Here is a 17,857-nt window from a genome sequence, read left to right as displayed (position 1 = left end):
ATACAATGATAACGTGTTATTGAGACTATTTTGCTTGCCCTTGGGCACAAAAAGTTTGAAAACCACTGATCTAGAACATCTAAGGAGAAGTTAGATAATACTTGTCTCTGTACCCTTCTTAACCCAATCTCTAGGATTCTGAGTCATAGCCTAGATCGAACTGCTGGTATATGACGTCCGGGGCACCTTTAAATTATGAGGACAAAAACAGCATCACTTCCTGTGTTCCTTCTGCTCCAATGCCACCATGATGCCAAACATCGGACCCCACGGATTTCACCCTGGCCGACCTCTCCTGACTCTTTAAACGACATTCCACCATCACATCCAAGAAGTGTCTGATTCTCAAGAGGCCACAAAGATGTAATCAAGTGGGCTTTATGATGGATGCTTTTGTGTTTGCTTCTCTATGTTTAACACACTGTGACAAAACGCTGTCAGTAGCATCAATTCTGTGAAAACTAGAAGACTATGTAGCAGCTTTTGCATCAGTAGCCCAGTTGCTTTAGGTCAATCTACAATGCAGTGGATGGGGAAGAACTGATCAGGCACCAGAATACACACCAATATTGTGTGTGTACATGCCTTAGTGTGTGTTTGTATCTCAATCAGCAGCTGTTAATGAAGGCAGTGTTAAGTGAAGGGAGCTAAGAGGAGGCAGCACTTAATGCAACCTGAAACAACCCGAGCCCTAGCCATCATGTCTGGCTGTGTATGTTTTGAAGTGTGTGTGTGCATTTGTGTGGGAGTGAGGATGCTTTCACAGAGGTGACGGTGACAGTAGCAGCTTACAACAAATCAGACAAGACCAAATATATAATATATAATATAATATAGTTAAGAATCCTGAAACATATGAGGGATAGAAATTATACCTAATATCATTGTCACATAAAACAAACTTATTTTATCATTCCACTGCCAAACCAGTTTGCTTAAGGCACAAGGTTGGCATTATTAGATATATATTTCTTATTGTCTACAAATCTAATACAAAGACCAAAACCAACAATGTGCTAATCTGTCTCTCAGTACATTCTGACTACCCTACCACAGTCTGTGGTACTGTGGTGCTCCATTCAATATAGTTTCGGTTCTTTCGAGGGATTTGTTGACAACAGGAAAAATATAGATCATCACCAGCTTTATCCTCCAATCAAGACTGCTGTAGATGAAGCATGGTTACATCAGGGTTACATGAGCTGTAACGGTACACTCCACAGATCTTTACTCCGAGTCTTATCTGACAGAAACATTATAGTTTATTGCTCAGAGTGGCAGAGCAGAACCAGCTTCCTCTGCTGTGCCTCCCCTTCTCTCTATATATTTCCAAAAGTCTGAGTAAACAGATACTGAATTGTACGCTCCTGTCCTTCAATATGTATTCTATGTTCTCTCTCCCAACACCAAACACTGAGCATCCTTGTTAAATTATCATGGGTGGGTGGTTGACTAATTCCTTTATGTTCACACATGAAGGACGCGCACAAACAGACACACCCTCACTAGCCATTCCTCCCTAAATGTTGTGCCATCACGAAAGGACATATCATTTTCACTTTGAAATCATGTAGGGGACATCATACTCGATGTATTTCTTTCAACACTAACAACATTCCTGTTTTGCTGACACTTATCCTCATTTATTGTCAGATCATGTGATGACTTTGACTTTATTGTGATGTTTTGTGAATGGATACTAACAAGACTGTTTAGACCACAAACTGACTAAATGTACTCTATGTTGCACCTCTCTGCCTGCGTTGTATTAAATTGTGGTATTTCTTCTGTTTGTTACAGGCTCATATACTCAATGACACGTATTTGTATTTGACACAAGCATATTACAACATTTAAAGTACATTTCCCTCTGTATTCTTCATGTGCATGTTATTGTTTTAATAATGCTACTGCAAAGAAAAATAGCTTCAGAAAGCGATTAAACTGATTTTCTTAAAATATTTGAAGTGTGTCTAAATAACAGTCGGATGTAAACATTGACACCTTTGTCTTGAAACGATTACTCTGAAGTAGCAGTGGTCATTTTGTTTTTGGTGCAGAAAACCCAAGTTGCCAACTGAAAGAGAAAAAAATAATTTCCAGTATTGCTTATGTCTTAGAATGCTGGCAAATCTTACCTAACGTGTCAGAATAAACTCGATGAATGAACATTACCACAGCAACAGCTGTACAGCAAGCAGCAGGAAGGTGGTCATATCAGGCTAGTAAAACTCAAACAGCGGGCAGAAGTCCAAAACAGACAAAGGGCCATCGGAAGAGAAAAAAGACTGGAGAAATAAGGCATAGCAAAGACAATCAAGCAGGGAGTAAGAGTGAGGAGGTCACTGCAAGGGACATTTGGCGCACAGGACTGGGCAACTCTGCAGTGGCAGCTAGTGGATAGGTGAGGAATGGCAATGGAAGGAGAAGGAAAGGAAGTTAATTTTAAGTAACAGATACACTTACTGGTAATTCATTATTAATTATTAAAAACACTGAATCTCTGTATGTCTCTATCTTAAATACAGCAACAGCATTAAAAAGTTTTTATCCACTTCTATGGTAGATTCATTGATTTTATTTATTTAAGTGTCTTGCATTTCTATGGTGCCCAGCCAATATGGGCTTACAATAGACTCAAGGCAACATCAGCCAAGATGGCCACATGACAAATCATAATATACAGTTCCACAAATTCAAAAAAGAAAACATTTAATAATATTCCATTTGCATGACTAAAATGTCTAATTAGGTTACAAGTCCTGGCTAGTCATACTCAGATTGTGCTTTAAGATATTTTGAACTTCAGTGGTTGCTAGATTGATTTCTTGTTTGTACTCAAAAGGGTGCACACACTCCCCCTGTGTGGAAATATCTTTGAAGCTGTAATCATGTTTCAAGTGCATTTTTGATATGTTAGGCAACAACAACATGGCAATGCTGTTCCTGATAAGCTATAGTGCTGTTGGCAATGCAATCACAGAGTTGATCCTCCTGGAAAAAAAAAAGTGACCAAAAATGAAAAAGTACCTTTCAAGGCCCTTGACCCGGATGAGTTGTAATGTCATTTCCCATCAGAGAATGATGCATAACTCGTTTGTAATGATTTACCCAGACATCAATATGTGCTTAACCTGCTGTGCAAACCTCGGTATCTTCAGTTCTGTCTGAAGAATACTGACTGAAGTGACTGGGCCTATTACTCTTTTCACTACTTTTAGAGCCTTTAGATGTGCTGTTCTATTCTCTGGATCACTGGTTCCCAACCTTTGTGGCTCATCAAGTCATGCGAAGTTTATTCATATAGGCCAATATTACCAATAACAAATTTGCCTCAAGCGGTTTTACAACCTGTGAAGAGAATGTTGCATTATGGGTTGTTTGTATCCTTCATGTTGCTAGGCTAGCAGGTTCCTTGAAGCTATTAGTGAGTTTTTGAGTTAATTAGCCCTTGTTTGCTGTCATGAACAAAATAATTTCTGACAAGTGAAAACAAGTTCTGAGCATCTACCAATGTCTTGAAAAACTTGTACTTGAAAACATTTTTGGAAACTTAAATTTCAACTCAAAATGCCCAATATAATACTGAACTTTTTTATGAAAATTCCTCTTGTCTTCTTTAAAATCAATATTAAAAAATTACTATGGCCTTACTTCTGTATAGTATGGTATGAGGAAATTGATTAATCAGTTATATACTGAGAAAATGTGGACATGTGTGCTAATTTGAATCAGCGAGCCTGTAAGAAAAGATAAAGGTAAAATGATTATTATAAGAATGCTGAAACTAATTAAATAATGTAACAAATAACAAACTTACAGCATTAAGGGGAAGTCATGATGTGGTTTCATTGTATGTGTGTGCGAAATGGTGATAAATGCAACTGTAACCGGAGGCAAATTCAGGAAATTCGTTATGTTTGCAGAACAGATGTTCAAACCAGGCAACTTAAAATGCTGAATAGACAAGTCAGTTAGGCAATGTCACGAACAGCTTCTATGTAATCTGAGCAAAAGAACAAGATGCAGGGAAAATTAACTGAAGAAACAGTGCACTTCAGCCACCCGCTCAAACTACTTGCTATGTATGTAATTTATTTTATTGTATCCCTTGCCAGATATTAAAAAGCCACCCATGCCACCCTAAAAAAAGACATATGCACAAAATACCACAATATCTGCTGATAAATAATGCCACTGTATAACACATGGTAGTTAGCTAAAATCCTAAACTAACATAAAATAGGCAAACAGTCATGTAATTATGGCAAATTATGACAAAAAAAACACATTTCATCCAGCTGTTCCACATTTTCTTTTGGGGCAGTCTGAGAACAAGTAGACCCCCATACTTGCAGCATCAGCTGTGGCTGCAAAGGTCCAGTAGTGATTTTAAGAATCACGAAATTTAACAGGAAGACTCTGGTTAAGGGGTTAATCCTGAAGTGCATAACAGGAACTGATTAAATGTTGAAAAAAAATACTGAGGTTAAGACTTTCACAAGGGGAAGTATTCGCCATTCCCTCTCCCAATGAGTCATATTGACAATAAGATGAGGGACAAGAACTGGTTCTGTCGAGTCACACGTTTGTGAAAGGACAAACCTTGGTGGACTCAGTGGAGATCCTCATATCATAATTATTCTCACATGCCAAAAACTGCATCAACCCTTTTAAGGTAAGAAAATGATATGTAAAATGGGATATTTCAGTGATTTAGATACAAATTTTTATTTTTATTTTAATTGCATGATATACAACACAATTAAAATTAGAAAAATACTTTTGTCTTTTCACGTTTAAAAATGGACAATTAATGCAGGGAATTAAAACTAAATTAATGCTGTGAATGATAACCAGAGGTGGGAGGGAGCAGTCAGTGGTCAAGTTCACTTCTTGACTTTTGTTCATACCAACTCTCCCTTTGATCTACATTTGCCCTTCTCCTTTTGCAGCTGATCATTTGTCGTGTTCATAAATCAGTGTTGCTATCATGTACATCTGCTTTCCAGCATTAAGTTACATGTGGGTGTGTTATTCTGTTGCATATGATGTATTTTTCAAATAGTAGTGTTCACATTGTTTAAAACAAAATGAAATCTCCTGTCATCCTCTGTCTTTAATGATTGATCAAAATGTCAACATGCATCCAGGTTGCAGTCCAAGTCCAGGCAGCCGCTTTTATTTGTAAAAATTACTGGATCTGTACATAGAGTTTCTATCCATTGGATGTTTCAGATGTGATCATCCGTTTTATTTTGAATTGTGAAGTAATTTTAATAGCTGCCCAGGCTTGTTGGATTTTAAAGGTAAGAGGGCGACTTAATCACAGCCACTGATTTAGGTTTGCTTTACAAAAATCAACAAGCTTTTCTTGTTCCTCTGCTAATGACAGACACCACCTCAAAAACAGCACCCTTTTTAAATGAACATTAACAATACTTCATTTTTACTCTACCTCAACAGCATTTGACCAACTTTGAAGACACAATATGGTCTTCATTTCTGCTGAAAAACTCAATTTTGTTTGTTATCTGTCACTAGGTGAGTTCCTGTTTATACCAATTTATTCTTGATTTCTGAATTCAAAACATATGAGTGCAGTATAGTCAACTAGTTTGCTTACATACTTACGAAAGAGTGTGAGTCTCAAAGTTTGTATCAAGAATTGTGTTTTTTCAAATGATCCGTTTGACCATGTTGATGTTGCATAATCTTGGGAAATGTATTGTGGGACTTTCATGAAAATTATCTTAAGAAATTTAAGAAATTGCAGCACGGAATGCTTTGTATTTATAGGACAATATTGTTTTAAATATTCTAAATTAAATAATCTCTTCATGACCAAACATTTTGCTATATTTTAGGTCTTCTGAGTCTACCACTGCTTACAGGTCAGTAAGCTGTATTTACGTTTTATGCCTAAAATCCATGCATATTATTTATTAGTTGCATTTTATGTTGTTGAGTACATTGTGATACAACCTGCTTTCATTTATTCCATTTCCAGAATGTAATGGGAAAATTAGGCTGGTGGGTGGCAGGCCAGAGTCACGTTGCTCTGGTAGAGTGGAAATCTACCACAGGGACAAGTGGGGAACGGTGTGTGATGATCAGTGGAGCATTATCAACGCTGAAGTGGTGTGTCGAGAGGTAAACTGTGGGACAGTTCTTGAGGCCAAAAAAAGTGCTTTTTTTGGAGAGGGCAAGAATGACATCTGGTTGGATGACGTGCAGTGTGTTGGTCATGAGTCGTCCATCCTCAAGTGTGAACACAGAGGATTTGGGGTAAATAACTGTGGCCATGGTGAAGATGCTGGGGTTATCTGCTCAGGTAAGATTGAGTTGAAATGTTGAGTTTTTCTTTAAATATTAATTAGGCATTAACCTGAAATCAGAGAGTTAGTTCATGAAATCAAACATTACAAAACCCTGCTTTGCAAGTACCTTCCTCAATTTATATCAAGACCAAAAATGTGGAACTGTCAAGAGAAATTGAGAAATACAGCTGTGTCTAAACGCTTCTCTGACTAAGAATAAGCAGTTGCAGAACCAATCCAAAGTCAAAGGTAGTGACATACAGAAGTTGTGTGCTTGTAAACATGTAATACCATATAATGTTGCTTGGGACATCCATTTTCATTGGTTTAAAAATCTCTCTCCATGGTACAAAGTGATTTGCTATATCTTCAGTGTTTTTCACTACAGAGGAGAATGGGGAAAAAGCATTCTTTATTATTAATATCCTTGAAGTGAGGGCAGTAAGTTTGTTAGTGGCTGTTCTCACTGCCATTCAAGCAACTACTTTTCTCCGAACATCCGGTATTGTGAGACTACTAATGCCGCTATTATCTTAGCTTCTGATCATATTATTGTGTGTGTTCAAAAACCTAGAGACGGTATTGTCAGTTCACAATTTGTTGTCCACTTTAAGATGATTGTTACCTGTGGTGGCAATGCTGTTGCAGCAGAAGCACAACAGCAAGGTCAACATGACTAGCTGCTGCAAATGTAAAGAGCAAAGGGCAAGGTAGAGAAGGGAGATAAACAGTCACCAGCTAATTTTAATCACGTGTGTATTTTTGGTAAAAAGTACCCGCAGTGCACATGCCTCCATCTCATGTCACCTTTGTTGTAGATCGTGGTGCAATTCGCACTTTCATAAAACTGGGAGACAGGTCAAAATCGAAGCAGAGATGTCCTGACTTTTAGTCCCAGGTATGGGTCAAGCTCCAAAATCACTGGATCCTACACTTCCCATAATGCAACTCAATAGTGTCCTTCATTAGGCCCCCCTGCTCACATTATCAGGGTTAGCTTTGAGAGTGCCCCTTTAAAAATGTCTGAAACTGGGGAAGAAATTATACGTAACTTTAACAGTATGGAGAGTTTTTTCTACTTAACAGTTCTGAACTTTAACTTCACATAAAATTGTTTTTACTGGTTTTTGTTTGTAATAAACAAATGAGAATGTGTTAACTCATGAGTTTTAGAAGTACTTGTAGGCAGATTTTGTTAACATTGTGCAAAGCCTAGTTAGCTGTTCCCCTGTGTTTCCTGTTTTTATTTTACCTTTTAATAACTGGCTCCTGGCTGCTGCTTTATGTCTCCACCAGAAAACAAAATTTAGGTTGTAAAAATCATCTCATTCCACATTGTCTGACAGTAATATATTTTTTCTGTACCAGCTTGCTCCTAATCTTCTTTACTACATGTCTTATGGTTCTGTACTCATTGTCCCAAAATGCAGCCTGGTAATTTGGTCTCCACTAGAATTTAAAATAAAGTTCTGTGAGTTTGAAAAATATCCAGCTATGCAGGTTTTCACATGATTCCACAAAACTATTCATCGTGGACTTTGTTGTTTTTTGAATGTTCTTATCCCTTGTTGCGTATTTGTTCACTTTATTTCTCCCCACATCATTTGCAGAAAATGTGAGATTAATCAATGGAAGCAATCGGTGTAACGGCAGAGTGGAGGTCTACCATGACGGCCACTGGAAACGACAATGCAACAGCCAGTGGAGCAAGAAAGAAGCTGACGTGTTGTGCAAAGAGATTAACTGTGGGGAGTCACGCACACAAACCGAAGTGCTGCATTTTGGAGGGGGATTTGGCCTAGGTGGAATCAAAACCACCTGTTCTGGAAATGAGAGTTATATTTCTGAGTGCAACCGTCAAGAATTCAGTGAGAGTTGTGTTGATGCCACGGTTGTATGTTCAGGCGAGTCATTTTGTGGTGAACTTTACATGGTTGGACTATGTGCTATTTTGAATGACCTCTGAATAAATGTACCCTTTACTTTTTTATTTTCCACCTAACAGGCAGTAAACCAATCCGGCTGGTGAATGGGACTAATCGGTGTAACGGCCGAGTGGAACTCTATTATAATGGACAGTGGGGAACAGTTTGTGATGACAGATGGGGCATGCAGGAAGCAGTAGTTGTATGCCGAGAGATGAACTGCGGGAATGCTCTCACGGTCAAGTACAAGGCCTACTTCGGCAGAGGTCGGGATCAGGTTTTGTTGGACGATGTTGATTGTACTGGTCATGAGAAATCCATTTCTGACTGCCCGCACAGAGGTTTTGGAGAACATGACTGTGACCACAATGAGGATGCCGGTGTTGTATGTTCAGGTAACACACTTTGCTCGAGTTCAAGAATAAAATCTGGATGGTAAGACCCTGATATATGTGCATTTGTGTGTGATGATGATGCATATATATATATATATATAGCCATTTTCTGAAACATATTAATTGGTTTTCCCATGCATGTCTGCTGTCTTAGCAGTTAAACCGTTCCCATCTACTGAACATTACTTCCACATTTCTACTATAGAGGGAGTATCACTTGTAAACCTTTACCATCTACTGAACATTACTTCCACATTTCTACTATAGAGGGAGTATCACTTGTAAACCTTTACCAGAAAAACTCCTGCAGCCTGTCACAATCATTGTTCCTCTTTTTTGTGGTTGTTTTTTGGTACAATATCACAGATTTCGAAGTCGTACAATCTGTTCTCCTAACCTCAAACTGTCATTGCTGAAATATGAACATTTTTCTTGAACATTTATAAATACAATACTAATTTAGAACTGCTTCCTCTCCAGACACAGTGAGATTTTTGAATGGGACTGACCGCTGCTCTGGCAGAGTGGAGGTCTTCAACAAAGGCCGATGGGGGAAGATTTGTACTAATAGTTGGAGCCCTGAACAGGCTACAATGGTGTGTAAGGAACTTGATTGTGGAGCTCCGAAAAAAATCCAAGAACATTTTTTTGGTGACAGCGGACTGATTGGGTTTAGAAGTACATGCCCTAGCAATGCGACCATGATGTCCCACTGTACATTTCAAGACCAGGCGAGTTGTGATGGTGTTTCTCTTTCATGTGCAGGTAAGACACAAAAGGTAGGAATATACTGTTGCACTGACTTGTGAATATGTTGGACTGATGGTGGCACTAACTTAAAGTTGAAAGGGTCATAAAAAACATGAATCCTTTTGGGGTTGTGAGTGTGTTTGCCACCTAAAGTGTTGGAAGAAGCAATCCATTGATAGATGCTGGCATGCTTATTCTGGAGATATTCTATATTTTTGTTATTGTAAACAAACCCCATTTCAGGGAAGGTATACAATTATTTATGTGGGATTTTGATTTGATTTTTTGATTGTCCTTTGACCTCTGTCTCACAAAGGAAAAAAGATTGTTTCTGAATTTCTTTATTCTACTACAAATGTGTAATACAGTTTTACTAAAACATGTATAGCATTAGTTGCTATATATGGCTTTATTTGTAATGGCCAATATTTGAAATACACTGTATCAACTTTACAGTGGAAGCAAATTTAATAGTTTAATTAGGGCCGGGGATACTTTGTGGCTAACATATCTGCTAACACATAAGCTGGTAAGTGCTTTTAACCAAGCGTGGACCTGCCCTCAGGTGTTTCACCGATAAGGCTTGCCAATGGCACTGACCGATGCTCTGGTAGAGTGGAGATTCAGCATGACGGCCATTGGGGAACAGTGTGTGATGATGATTGGGACATGAGAGATGCCCAGGTGGTGTGCAGAGCCATGGACTGTGGAGCACCTCAGGCAGTCAAACTTAGTGCCTTCTTTGGTCAAGGCAACGGAGACATCTGGATGGATGATGTCGGCTGTGTCGGTAACGAGACGTCCCTTCTTCACTGCCAACATCCCACCCTTGGAGAAAATAACTGTGGCCATGGCGAGGATGCCGGGGTGGTGTGCTTAGGTATCATCTCAGTTCTTACTCTGTTGTGTTGTTCATTCCTCTTTGGGTGGCAGTTTATTTCACACAGTGGCTCATTAATGCGTCCGATGAATATTTTGCCCACCATTGACAAGAAACTGTTAGTATATCACAGTTATTTCCACTACAATATATCTATCAGAATATCATGTACAATTTGAATAAATTAACTATTTATTTCTTTCTAATGTGTCTTAAAACCAACTAACTGCTGTTTCTCTCTTCTTTGCGTTCTAGCTAATATTAGACTTGTTAATGGGAAAGACCAGTGCTCAGGCAGGGTGGAGTTCTTCTATGATGGACATTGGTCAACGGCATATAATGATACTTGGGGAATGAATGAAGCTGCAGTGGTGTGCAGGGAGATGAACTGTGGAGATGTTTCTAAATTCTCTGGATCATTTGGTCAACAAAGAGAACTGGCAGGGTATCAGGTCAGGTGTAACGGCAGAGAGAGCTCTCTCACACAGTGCACAGTGACTACCAGAACCAGTCGTGCTGGAGCAGCCGCTGTCGAATGTACAGGTAAGACTTAAAGTTGAATTTGAAAATTTTAATAACCCTCACATATTGTGTAAGCATATGTAAGCTACACCAGTACTGCAGCTATTGTGCATCATTTTTCAACAGGAGATTGTTTGAGACGTTTTGAGACATGTCCCTTTTCAACATTCAATTTTGTTCTTTTTACTCCACTAAAATTATTTGACAGATTTAGTTACGAGTTACAAGTTAAGATTTTTACACACAAAACATACAACAGTGTGTTAAATATGTATTATATATGTACAAGTACAGCTGAAACAAGTAGTTGATTAATTTATTAGTACAATGATACATATTTTGAACATTTCCAGGTTCCTACTTATCAAATATGAGATTTTCTGCTTTTTGTGACCTCAACCAACTACTACAGTCAAATCTTGCTTTTACATTAATGCAGTAATGAGTAGAGTAATAATAATCTAATGGTAACAGTAACAGACATTTTACTTACTTATTATTATACTACAGGTATACTATTATTATACATTATACTTACTCTAATAATTTAAGCACATTTTCCCAATGATACTTAAATATCTTGACTTAAGTAACATTTTAAATACATTACTTGTGTTAGCTATGTCTCTTTAGTGGGTCAAAATATGGTGACAATATGACGAATGACCAGACTTTTTAAAGTCAAAGCAATGAGTAGTTGAGGGACCTCATTACTCTGTACATTACCTTGTGATACGTAGTAACTAATAACATAGGGAGTGCTCAAATCAAAGTTGTGACCAAGCTAAGACTAACAATGTTGCTGTTGGAACTGAAGGGATATTACAAGCTATAATATATGCCTGACCACACAGTTATTACACCAATCAAATGACTGCGCACAAATTGTCAGACAATATCAAAAATTCATGCTCCCAGAGTAAACTAACAGTTATAACAGTTGCATAACTGTCATTTCCAGGCAATGTGAAGTTGGCCGGTGGGCCAAATGCTTGTGTTGGAAGAGTGGAGTTCTATGACAAAGGCCAGTGGGGGACTGTGTGTGGTGAAACCTGGGATGTGAATGATGCTGCGGTGGTGTGCAGACAGTTGGACTGCGGCAAGGCTCATAAGATTACCATCAATACTGAGTATGGCCAAGGCTCAGGACAGACCGGGATTGATATAATTGACTGCAACGGACGCGAGTCAACCCTGGCTCAGTGCCAACAAAGAGCATTTAGAAACAAAGTTTGCAACGCAACCTCAGTTGGTGGTGTTGTCTGTCAAGGTATGTCACTTTTCAACTGTTTTGATTTGTCTGTAGATGTTTAACAGATTATCTATAGAGTAAATGTGACAAATCATGAACATACCCTATAGCCAAGATGTTTTTGTGCCTAAATCTGACCAAACCTCAACCACAGGTTGTTGATTCTCAACTAATAAGCTGTTGAACTGTCACAAATCCCCTATAAACTATCTGTAGGCGAACTATCTAAATAAACTGTAACCATTTATTCATTGCTTATTCACTTCATGAAAGAAAAGAAAGAAAAAAAGACTGTGCCTATTAATGCCATATTAAAGCTATACTTGAATAAATTATTAGAACTGAAGCAGGTAACTTGTCTTACAACTGATTACTGTTCATTTTAATTTAGAAAATTCTATAATTCTGCTGAAGTTTTATCAGCATGTACTTTATTGTTATATTATTATTATTATATTATATTAGGTATTGTGTTTCAAATCTAGATTATGTAGGGGACAAGTGTTTTTCTAAATATTATTATTTATCTTACATATATTTGACTACCTTCACATTCATTTGTCTGATACCACACAATAACTTTATTTTCCTTGACTTCACAGGAAGTTTGGAGGTCCGGTTGGCTGATAGTAGCGATGAGTGCTCTGGCAGAGTAGAGGTCCGTCATGGCAATGTGTGGCAAACGGTGTGTGACACAGAGTGGACCTTGAGCAAAGCTCAGGTGGTGTGTGACAAGCTGGAATGCGGAAATGCAATGAGTGCTCCAATAGGTGCCCATTTTGGCCCTGGCAGTGGATCAATAGTGACAGCGAGCAATTCATGCTTTGACAATGGGACATCTCTTGAGCAGTGCTCACTCAAAGGTTTCCAAAGCTCAACGTGTGCACATGTGCAAGATGCTGGTGTTGTCTGTGCAGGTAATGCCTTTTAAATTATGTGTTCAAAATTGATACCACTCTCATTTCTGCCCAGAAGTGGAAACCCAATTATTTCCCAAATTGTAAAACTTTTGCTTTAATTTTTCATTTGCATGACAAAGGTGACTTTTGTTACTTCCAAGTCATATTATATTATTTTATATCATTATTATATTGTAAGTCAAACCATTATCCATTTTATGCTATGGAAATTTGCTTCTGAAGATGATGATGGGTCAAGCCATACTTTCAAAAAAATAATGAAATTTATGAAATTTTATGTGTATCAATAGACACATATGCAATTCAAAAATCCACATACATTTTTAGAATTGTATGTAAATGCATAGACTGATAGCATTTTCTGTCTTCATATGCAGCACAGCTTCGGGTGGTCGGTGGCTCAGGTCAATGCTCCGGAAGAGTGGAGGTTCTCTATAAAGGCCAGTGGGGAACTGTGTGTGATGATGAATGGGGAATGACCAATGCTGATGTGGTATGTAGACAGCTTGGTTGCGCTCATGCAGTTTCTGCTCCTTTATCTGCCCACTTTGGTAGAGGCACTGGTCCAATATGGCTGGATAATGTGATGTGTTCAGGCTCAGAGCTTGCTCTCTCACATTGTACCCATCCGCTTTTTGGAGAGAATAACTGCGGGCACGGTGAAGATGCTGGCGTTATCTGTTTAGGTAAGGGGCCTGACTTATTTTGAATCTGTGAATGAAGCCACTACCTCTCAAATGACATTGGATGAAGCAGCCCTGGTTGACAAAACAGATGCACTAAAATATATTATCTGTTTCAGGTGCTCTACAGAAGCCCCAAATAACCTTGAGTCCTGCTCCAGAAGTAAACTGGGGTGACAAAGTTGAAATCACCTGCTCTATACAATCAGAACAGTTAGGTGGGACTTTTGTCCTGAAAAAGCAAGACGAAGGATCATTTAAAATGGAGAAATACTCTGAAAACGAAGCTGCAACCTTTACCTTCCCTACAGTGGACTTCAAACACAGGGGGTCATACTTCTGTGAATATCATAAGAAACTGCCCAATGAAGTCATCTATTATCCTCAAGGAAATATTGCTGAGCTCTCTGTCCTAGGTCAATAATTTTGTGCTTTGTTTGTCCATTTGAACATAATTGACCCTTCCCATAAGTCCCACTTCTTTTTGCTCCGCACTCCTGCACATAGATATGCTATGTACCAGTTTTGTCTATCTTGAAAAGACAACCAAGTTATGAAGATGGTTAAAAGATAAAGCGACATATGCTGCCCATTAATTATTATTGATCAATCTCTTCCAAACATATCACAGTGAAAATTAAACGACAATTAACCTTTGCAAACTGTGTATTCAGGCTTAAACAAAATTGGAGGTATTGAACTATAAGATTAAGGGCTTTGTTTAAATTTTTCAACCTTGGTCAATTCAACAGGAAACACATTTCAGTGTCAACAGTGAGGTGTGGACCCTTGGTCATTAGTCTTGCTTGGTAACCATGCTGAAGCAATCTTCGATTTACAGTTTGGCGGGAAACGTTGATTCCATGGTGTCTCCTCCAATCGGCATTTTCCGATTTCTACGGCATAGATTAAGTAGTTGCCGATCATCTCGTCTGGTAGTTAGTGGTGGTCGTCCTGGAGATTACAGACTCTCTGCAATATTCCAAGAAAAATCAGCAATGTTGGCTTGTTTGTGTCCATCCTGTCGAAGTGCAAGCACTCTTCTGCGTATTGCCAGTTGCGTCAGACGAATCATAGCCCAGGGGACTTGTGTTCAAAAACAAATTTGGTTGAAAATTATACAGCCAATTCTGAAAACGTGAACTCACAGGCATACAGACTTTAAGCAGGAAAAGGACGACACAGCGAATGTCTTACCTTTTATAGCGCCAAATAATTGTTACACATGAATTCGTTTCACCTGGGTAACTCAATATGTAATCATTGCACCTGGTCAATGGTGATTACTGACTATAAATAGAAATAAAAAGAGGAATGTGTCTGAAAACAAAATTATTCCAACTTTATGTGTATAGTCATGGTAGCTAGCTAATGTTAGCAATGGGAATAATGTGCTAATGGGAGCTTCTACATCGACCATGAGCTAGATAGTTACATCTGAAAGCTAATGTTAGCAAAATGCTAGCTAACTAGCTAGCCTATTTACACCTGTTGTTAATTAGTTAGCTAATGTTTTATTAGCTAACTTACTATAAATGTATGTATATATGTACTATATATATGACTATATGTTGCGTTTTAACCATCTTCTATATTTGGTTTTCTTTTAAAACACAGACAAGCCTAGCACATAGCATATCTAAGTACAGGAAAGGATAAAGTTGACTTAGGTTCTGATTGAGCCTTGCACAACTGTTATTGGAGCACAGAGCAAGGAGAGGCGGGACTTGTGTAAGAAATTTGTCTGTGCAAGATCGGCAAAATGATTTATGATCTATATGAGTTTGTAAAAATCTGTCTCTATTCTGCAGTGAAATTGGAGAAGCCCACCATCTCCTTGACGACTCCCCATGCAATGGTGATCTACAGCCCAGAGAAAATATCGGTCACCAAAGGCAACACCTTCTCTATGACTTGCTCTACTCATTCCAGATATTCTGGAGGTTCCTTCTATCTAACAAAGTCAAACAGCACCACTGAAGTAAAGTCAGCAATTGGCTTCAATATCTACTACATGGCAGCCTTTGACATCCCTGAAATAGATTTTCAACAGCAAGGAGACTATACCTGTATCTTCGCTGTTAACATCTCCTCTAGGTCCTTCTCTTCGGTTCCCTCGAGGTCACTCCAAGTCACTGTAGTCTGTAAGACCCAACGAACCCTTGCAAGTTTATTTGTCTTTCTTCAATGATTATAGTTGGATTTCTCCTTCGCTGACTCTACTACTCTTTTAATCCCTACAGCCGCCTCATCCTCTTCAGTTGTCGCAGGAGTTATGGGAGGGCTAGTGGTGGTGCTGCTTCTGCTGGTTGTAGGTTTCTTGGTCTGGAGGAGGAGATGGCGGTTTGCTAGTAAGTCGCAAACACCCACATTTATATTACAAAATTACAGTAACGCCCCCTTTATTATAATGCCATATAATGTGTCCAGATTGAAGCTGTACTAATTCATATTTTGATATTAACGATGGGGAAAATGCGTGAAGTAAAGGGGGAAACCACTGATATTATCACTGCAGTTTATCTGTTGCAAAAAAAGATGCTGTACAAATGGTGTACAGATTTTGGCTGACCCCAAGTGGCCAAAAAAATCAGTTATTGGACACTTAATATTGAAAGAAAATATGTAATACACACATCATTATCACTTAGTGGCCAAAGAATCAATAAATGCATGGCGTAGTTGCTCTAGATTTTCTCTTTTGATTCTTTTATGGGAATGACTGTTGCTGACATGGTGATTTTATGCTCACTTTTTTAGGCACCATGGTTCAGTTCAGTAACACGTTTGGAGGAACAATAAAAGAAAAAGATGAAGATGAGAGAACCAATGCAGCATTTGATGGAAGGTAATAAATAAAGAGAACAATGTTATTTGCCAAGATACACCTATTTTAGTAATTTTAATATTCTCCCTCAGAGCCCACAATACTCAAGTGAAGGAGCATGAACCCAGTCGCGGCCCAGAAGACAAGAAGGCTGATGTCGATACTGATAACTCTGTTGAGAGGGTCCCTGAAGACCTGGCTGGGAGAGTGTGTTATGAGCTTGAACCTCTTGTGATAACCAACTGACTCAAAGAATAACCTATGTCATGTGGTTTCACTAAATTAAAGAGCAACATAACACAGAAAGTAAGATTTTCAGCTCGGGTTCAGTTGCTCTTTAAGGCCATAGGAACATTAGGGACCTGTTTTTTACACCTCTTTTTAAGTAAACAATTATTCAGAAATCTACCAACTTTGCATTTCCTCAACTAGATTTTGTGTCATTTGCTTTAGAAAATCATATTTAGAAATTAAACCGAGCAGAAATTGAAAATAATTAAGTAATTTTAAATAACATACCGGTAAAAGTTTGCTTGTGGCATTTATTTTCATACTTATTCCTGTGGTGATTTTTATTTTCCTGGGAGATTCTGACAATCACAATAAAGTACACTGACCTGTATACTGAACATACTGATTACATTGTCTTTGTGTTGCATTATAATTAGCTTTTTTTAGTGTATGTGAGTGCTTATCAATAAATTTGTATTTCCTACACTTACATCTTTTCATTCATTTTTTTGTGTAAGAGAGTGTAAGAGAAACTGTGGTGGCTGTGAAATTTGCAAAAACTCAAATGGCCCCATCTAGATACCACACTGAAAATAAATATAATAATATAATAATAAAAGTCTTGCATTTAGGTATGTAAGAATTATTTAAAATGCATTTTGCTAGAGGCCTAGACTGCCGGGGGACTTCCCATGATGCATTGAGCTCTTCTCTTCCTCTCCCTCTTTATCTGCACACATTCATGTCCATCAATGCATGTTACTAACTTCACTTCTTCGCTAGTGTTTGTGCTTTCTTGTCTTGCAGGATCCTGGTTGTGCCTGCTGCAGTGGTCTTTATTATTCATATTAATCATATTATTATCATCATCATTATGATTCATCATTCCCCATTGATATGACTACGGTCATCATAATTATTAGTCATTTCTACTAGTATAGTTGTTGCTGTGAATCTTTGGCTCTGTCTCTGTCCTTCTCTCTTTAATACCCACCCCCCTCCTTCCCTCCTCCCCTTTACCCCCCCTACTCCCACCTCTCCCTCTTTCTCTCTAACCACAACTGGTCGAGGCAGACAGCTGCCCACCTTGAGCCAGTGTCTGCTGGAGGTTCTTAAAAGGAAGTTTTTCCTTGCTGCTGTTGCCAAGTGCTT

At 38.4% G+C, this 17,857-nt stretch overlaps 1 protein-coding gene across 1 annotated transcript; it reads left to right on the top strand.

The window, feature by feature from the left end:
• The first annotated feature begins 4,523 nt into the window (after window positions 1–4,523).
• On the top strand, window positions 4,524–17,195 carry LOC118340609 (deleted in malignant brain tumors 1 protein-like). The gene is made up of 17 exons (XM_035678676.1): window positions 4,524–4,678; window positions 5,467–5,544; window positions 5,868–5,894; window positions 6,011–6,334; window positions 7,931–8,224; window positions 8,326–8,640; window positions 9,121–9,405; window positions 9,956–10,270; window positions 10,526–10,813; window positions 11,754–12,062; window positions 12,647–12,961; window positions 13,342–13,650; window positions 13,767–14,063; window positions 15,459–15,791; window positions 15,891–15,998; window positions 16,408–16,495; window positions 16,567–17,195. Exons 2-17 carry the CDS (start codon window positions 5,493–5,495, stop codon window positions 16,718–16,720), a joined length of 3,813 nt encoding a protein of 1,270 aa, XP_035534569.1. The 5' UTR covers window positions 4,524–4,678; window positions 5,467–5,492; the 3' UTR covers window positions 16,721–17,195.
• Window positions 17,196–17,857: the final 662 nt, after the last annotated feature.

This window comes from Morone saxatilis, unplaced genomic scaffold (genome assembly GCF_004916995.1).
Source record: "Morone saxatilis isolate NCDOM2014 unplaced genomic scaffold, NCSU_SB_2.0 Contig7, whole genome shotgun sequence".
NCBI lineage: Eukaryota > Metazoa > Chordata > Actinopteri > Moronidae > Morone > Morone saxatilis.
The sequence above is the reverse complement of the archived record's forward strand: the minus strand, read 5'-3'. Positions and strand labels throughout refer to the sequence as shown.

What these genes read in the sequence shown, in the direction of transcription:
- LOC118340609 (XM_035678676.1), top strand. Translation starts at nt 5,493, where the DNA reads ATGGTCTTCATTTCTGCTGAAAAACTCAATTTTGTTTGTTATCTGTCA. An exon ending in TGTTTGTTATCTGTCACTAG is followed by an intron (nt 5,545 to 5,867) that starts GTGAGTTCCTGT and finishes GCTATATTTTAG; the next exon opens with GTCTTCTGAGTCTACCACTG. An exon ending in TGCTGGTGTTGTCTGTGCAG is followed by an intron (nt 12,962 to 13,341) that starts GTAATGCCTTTT and finishes CTTCATATGCAG; the next exon opens with CACAGCTTCGGGTGGTCGGT.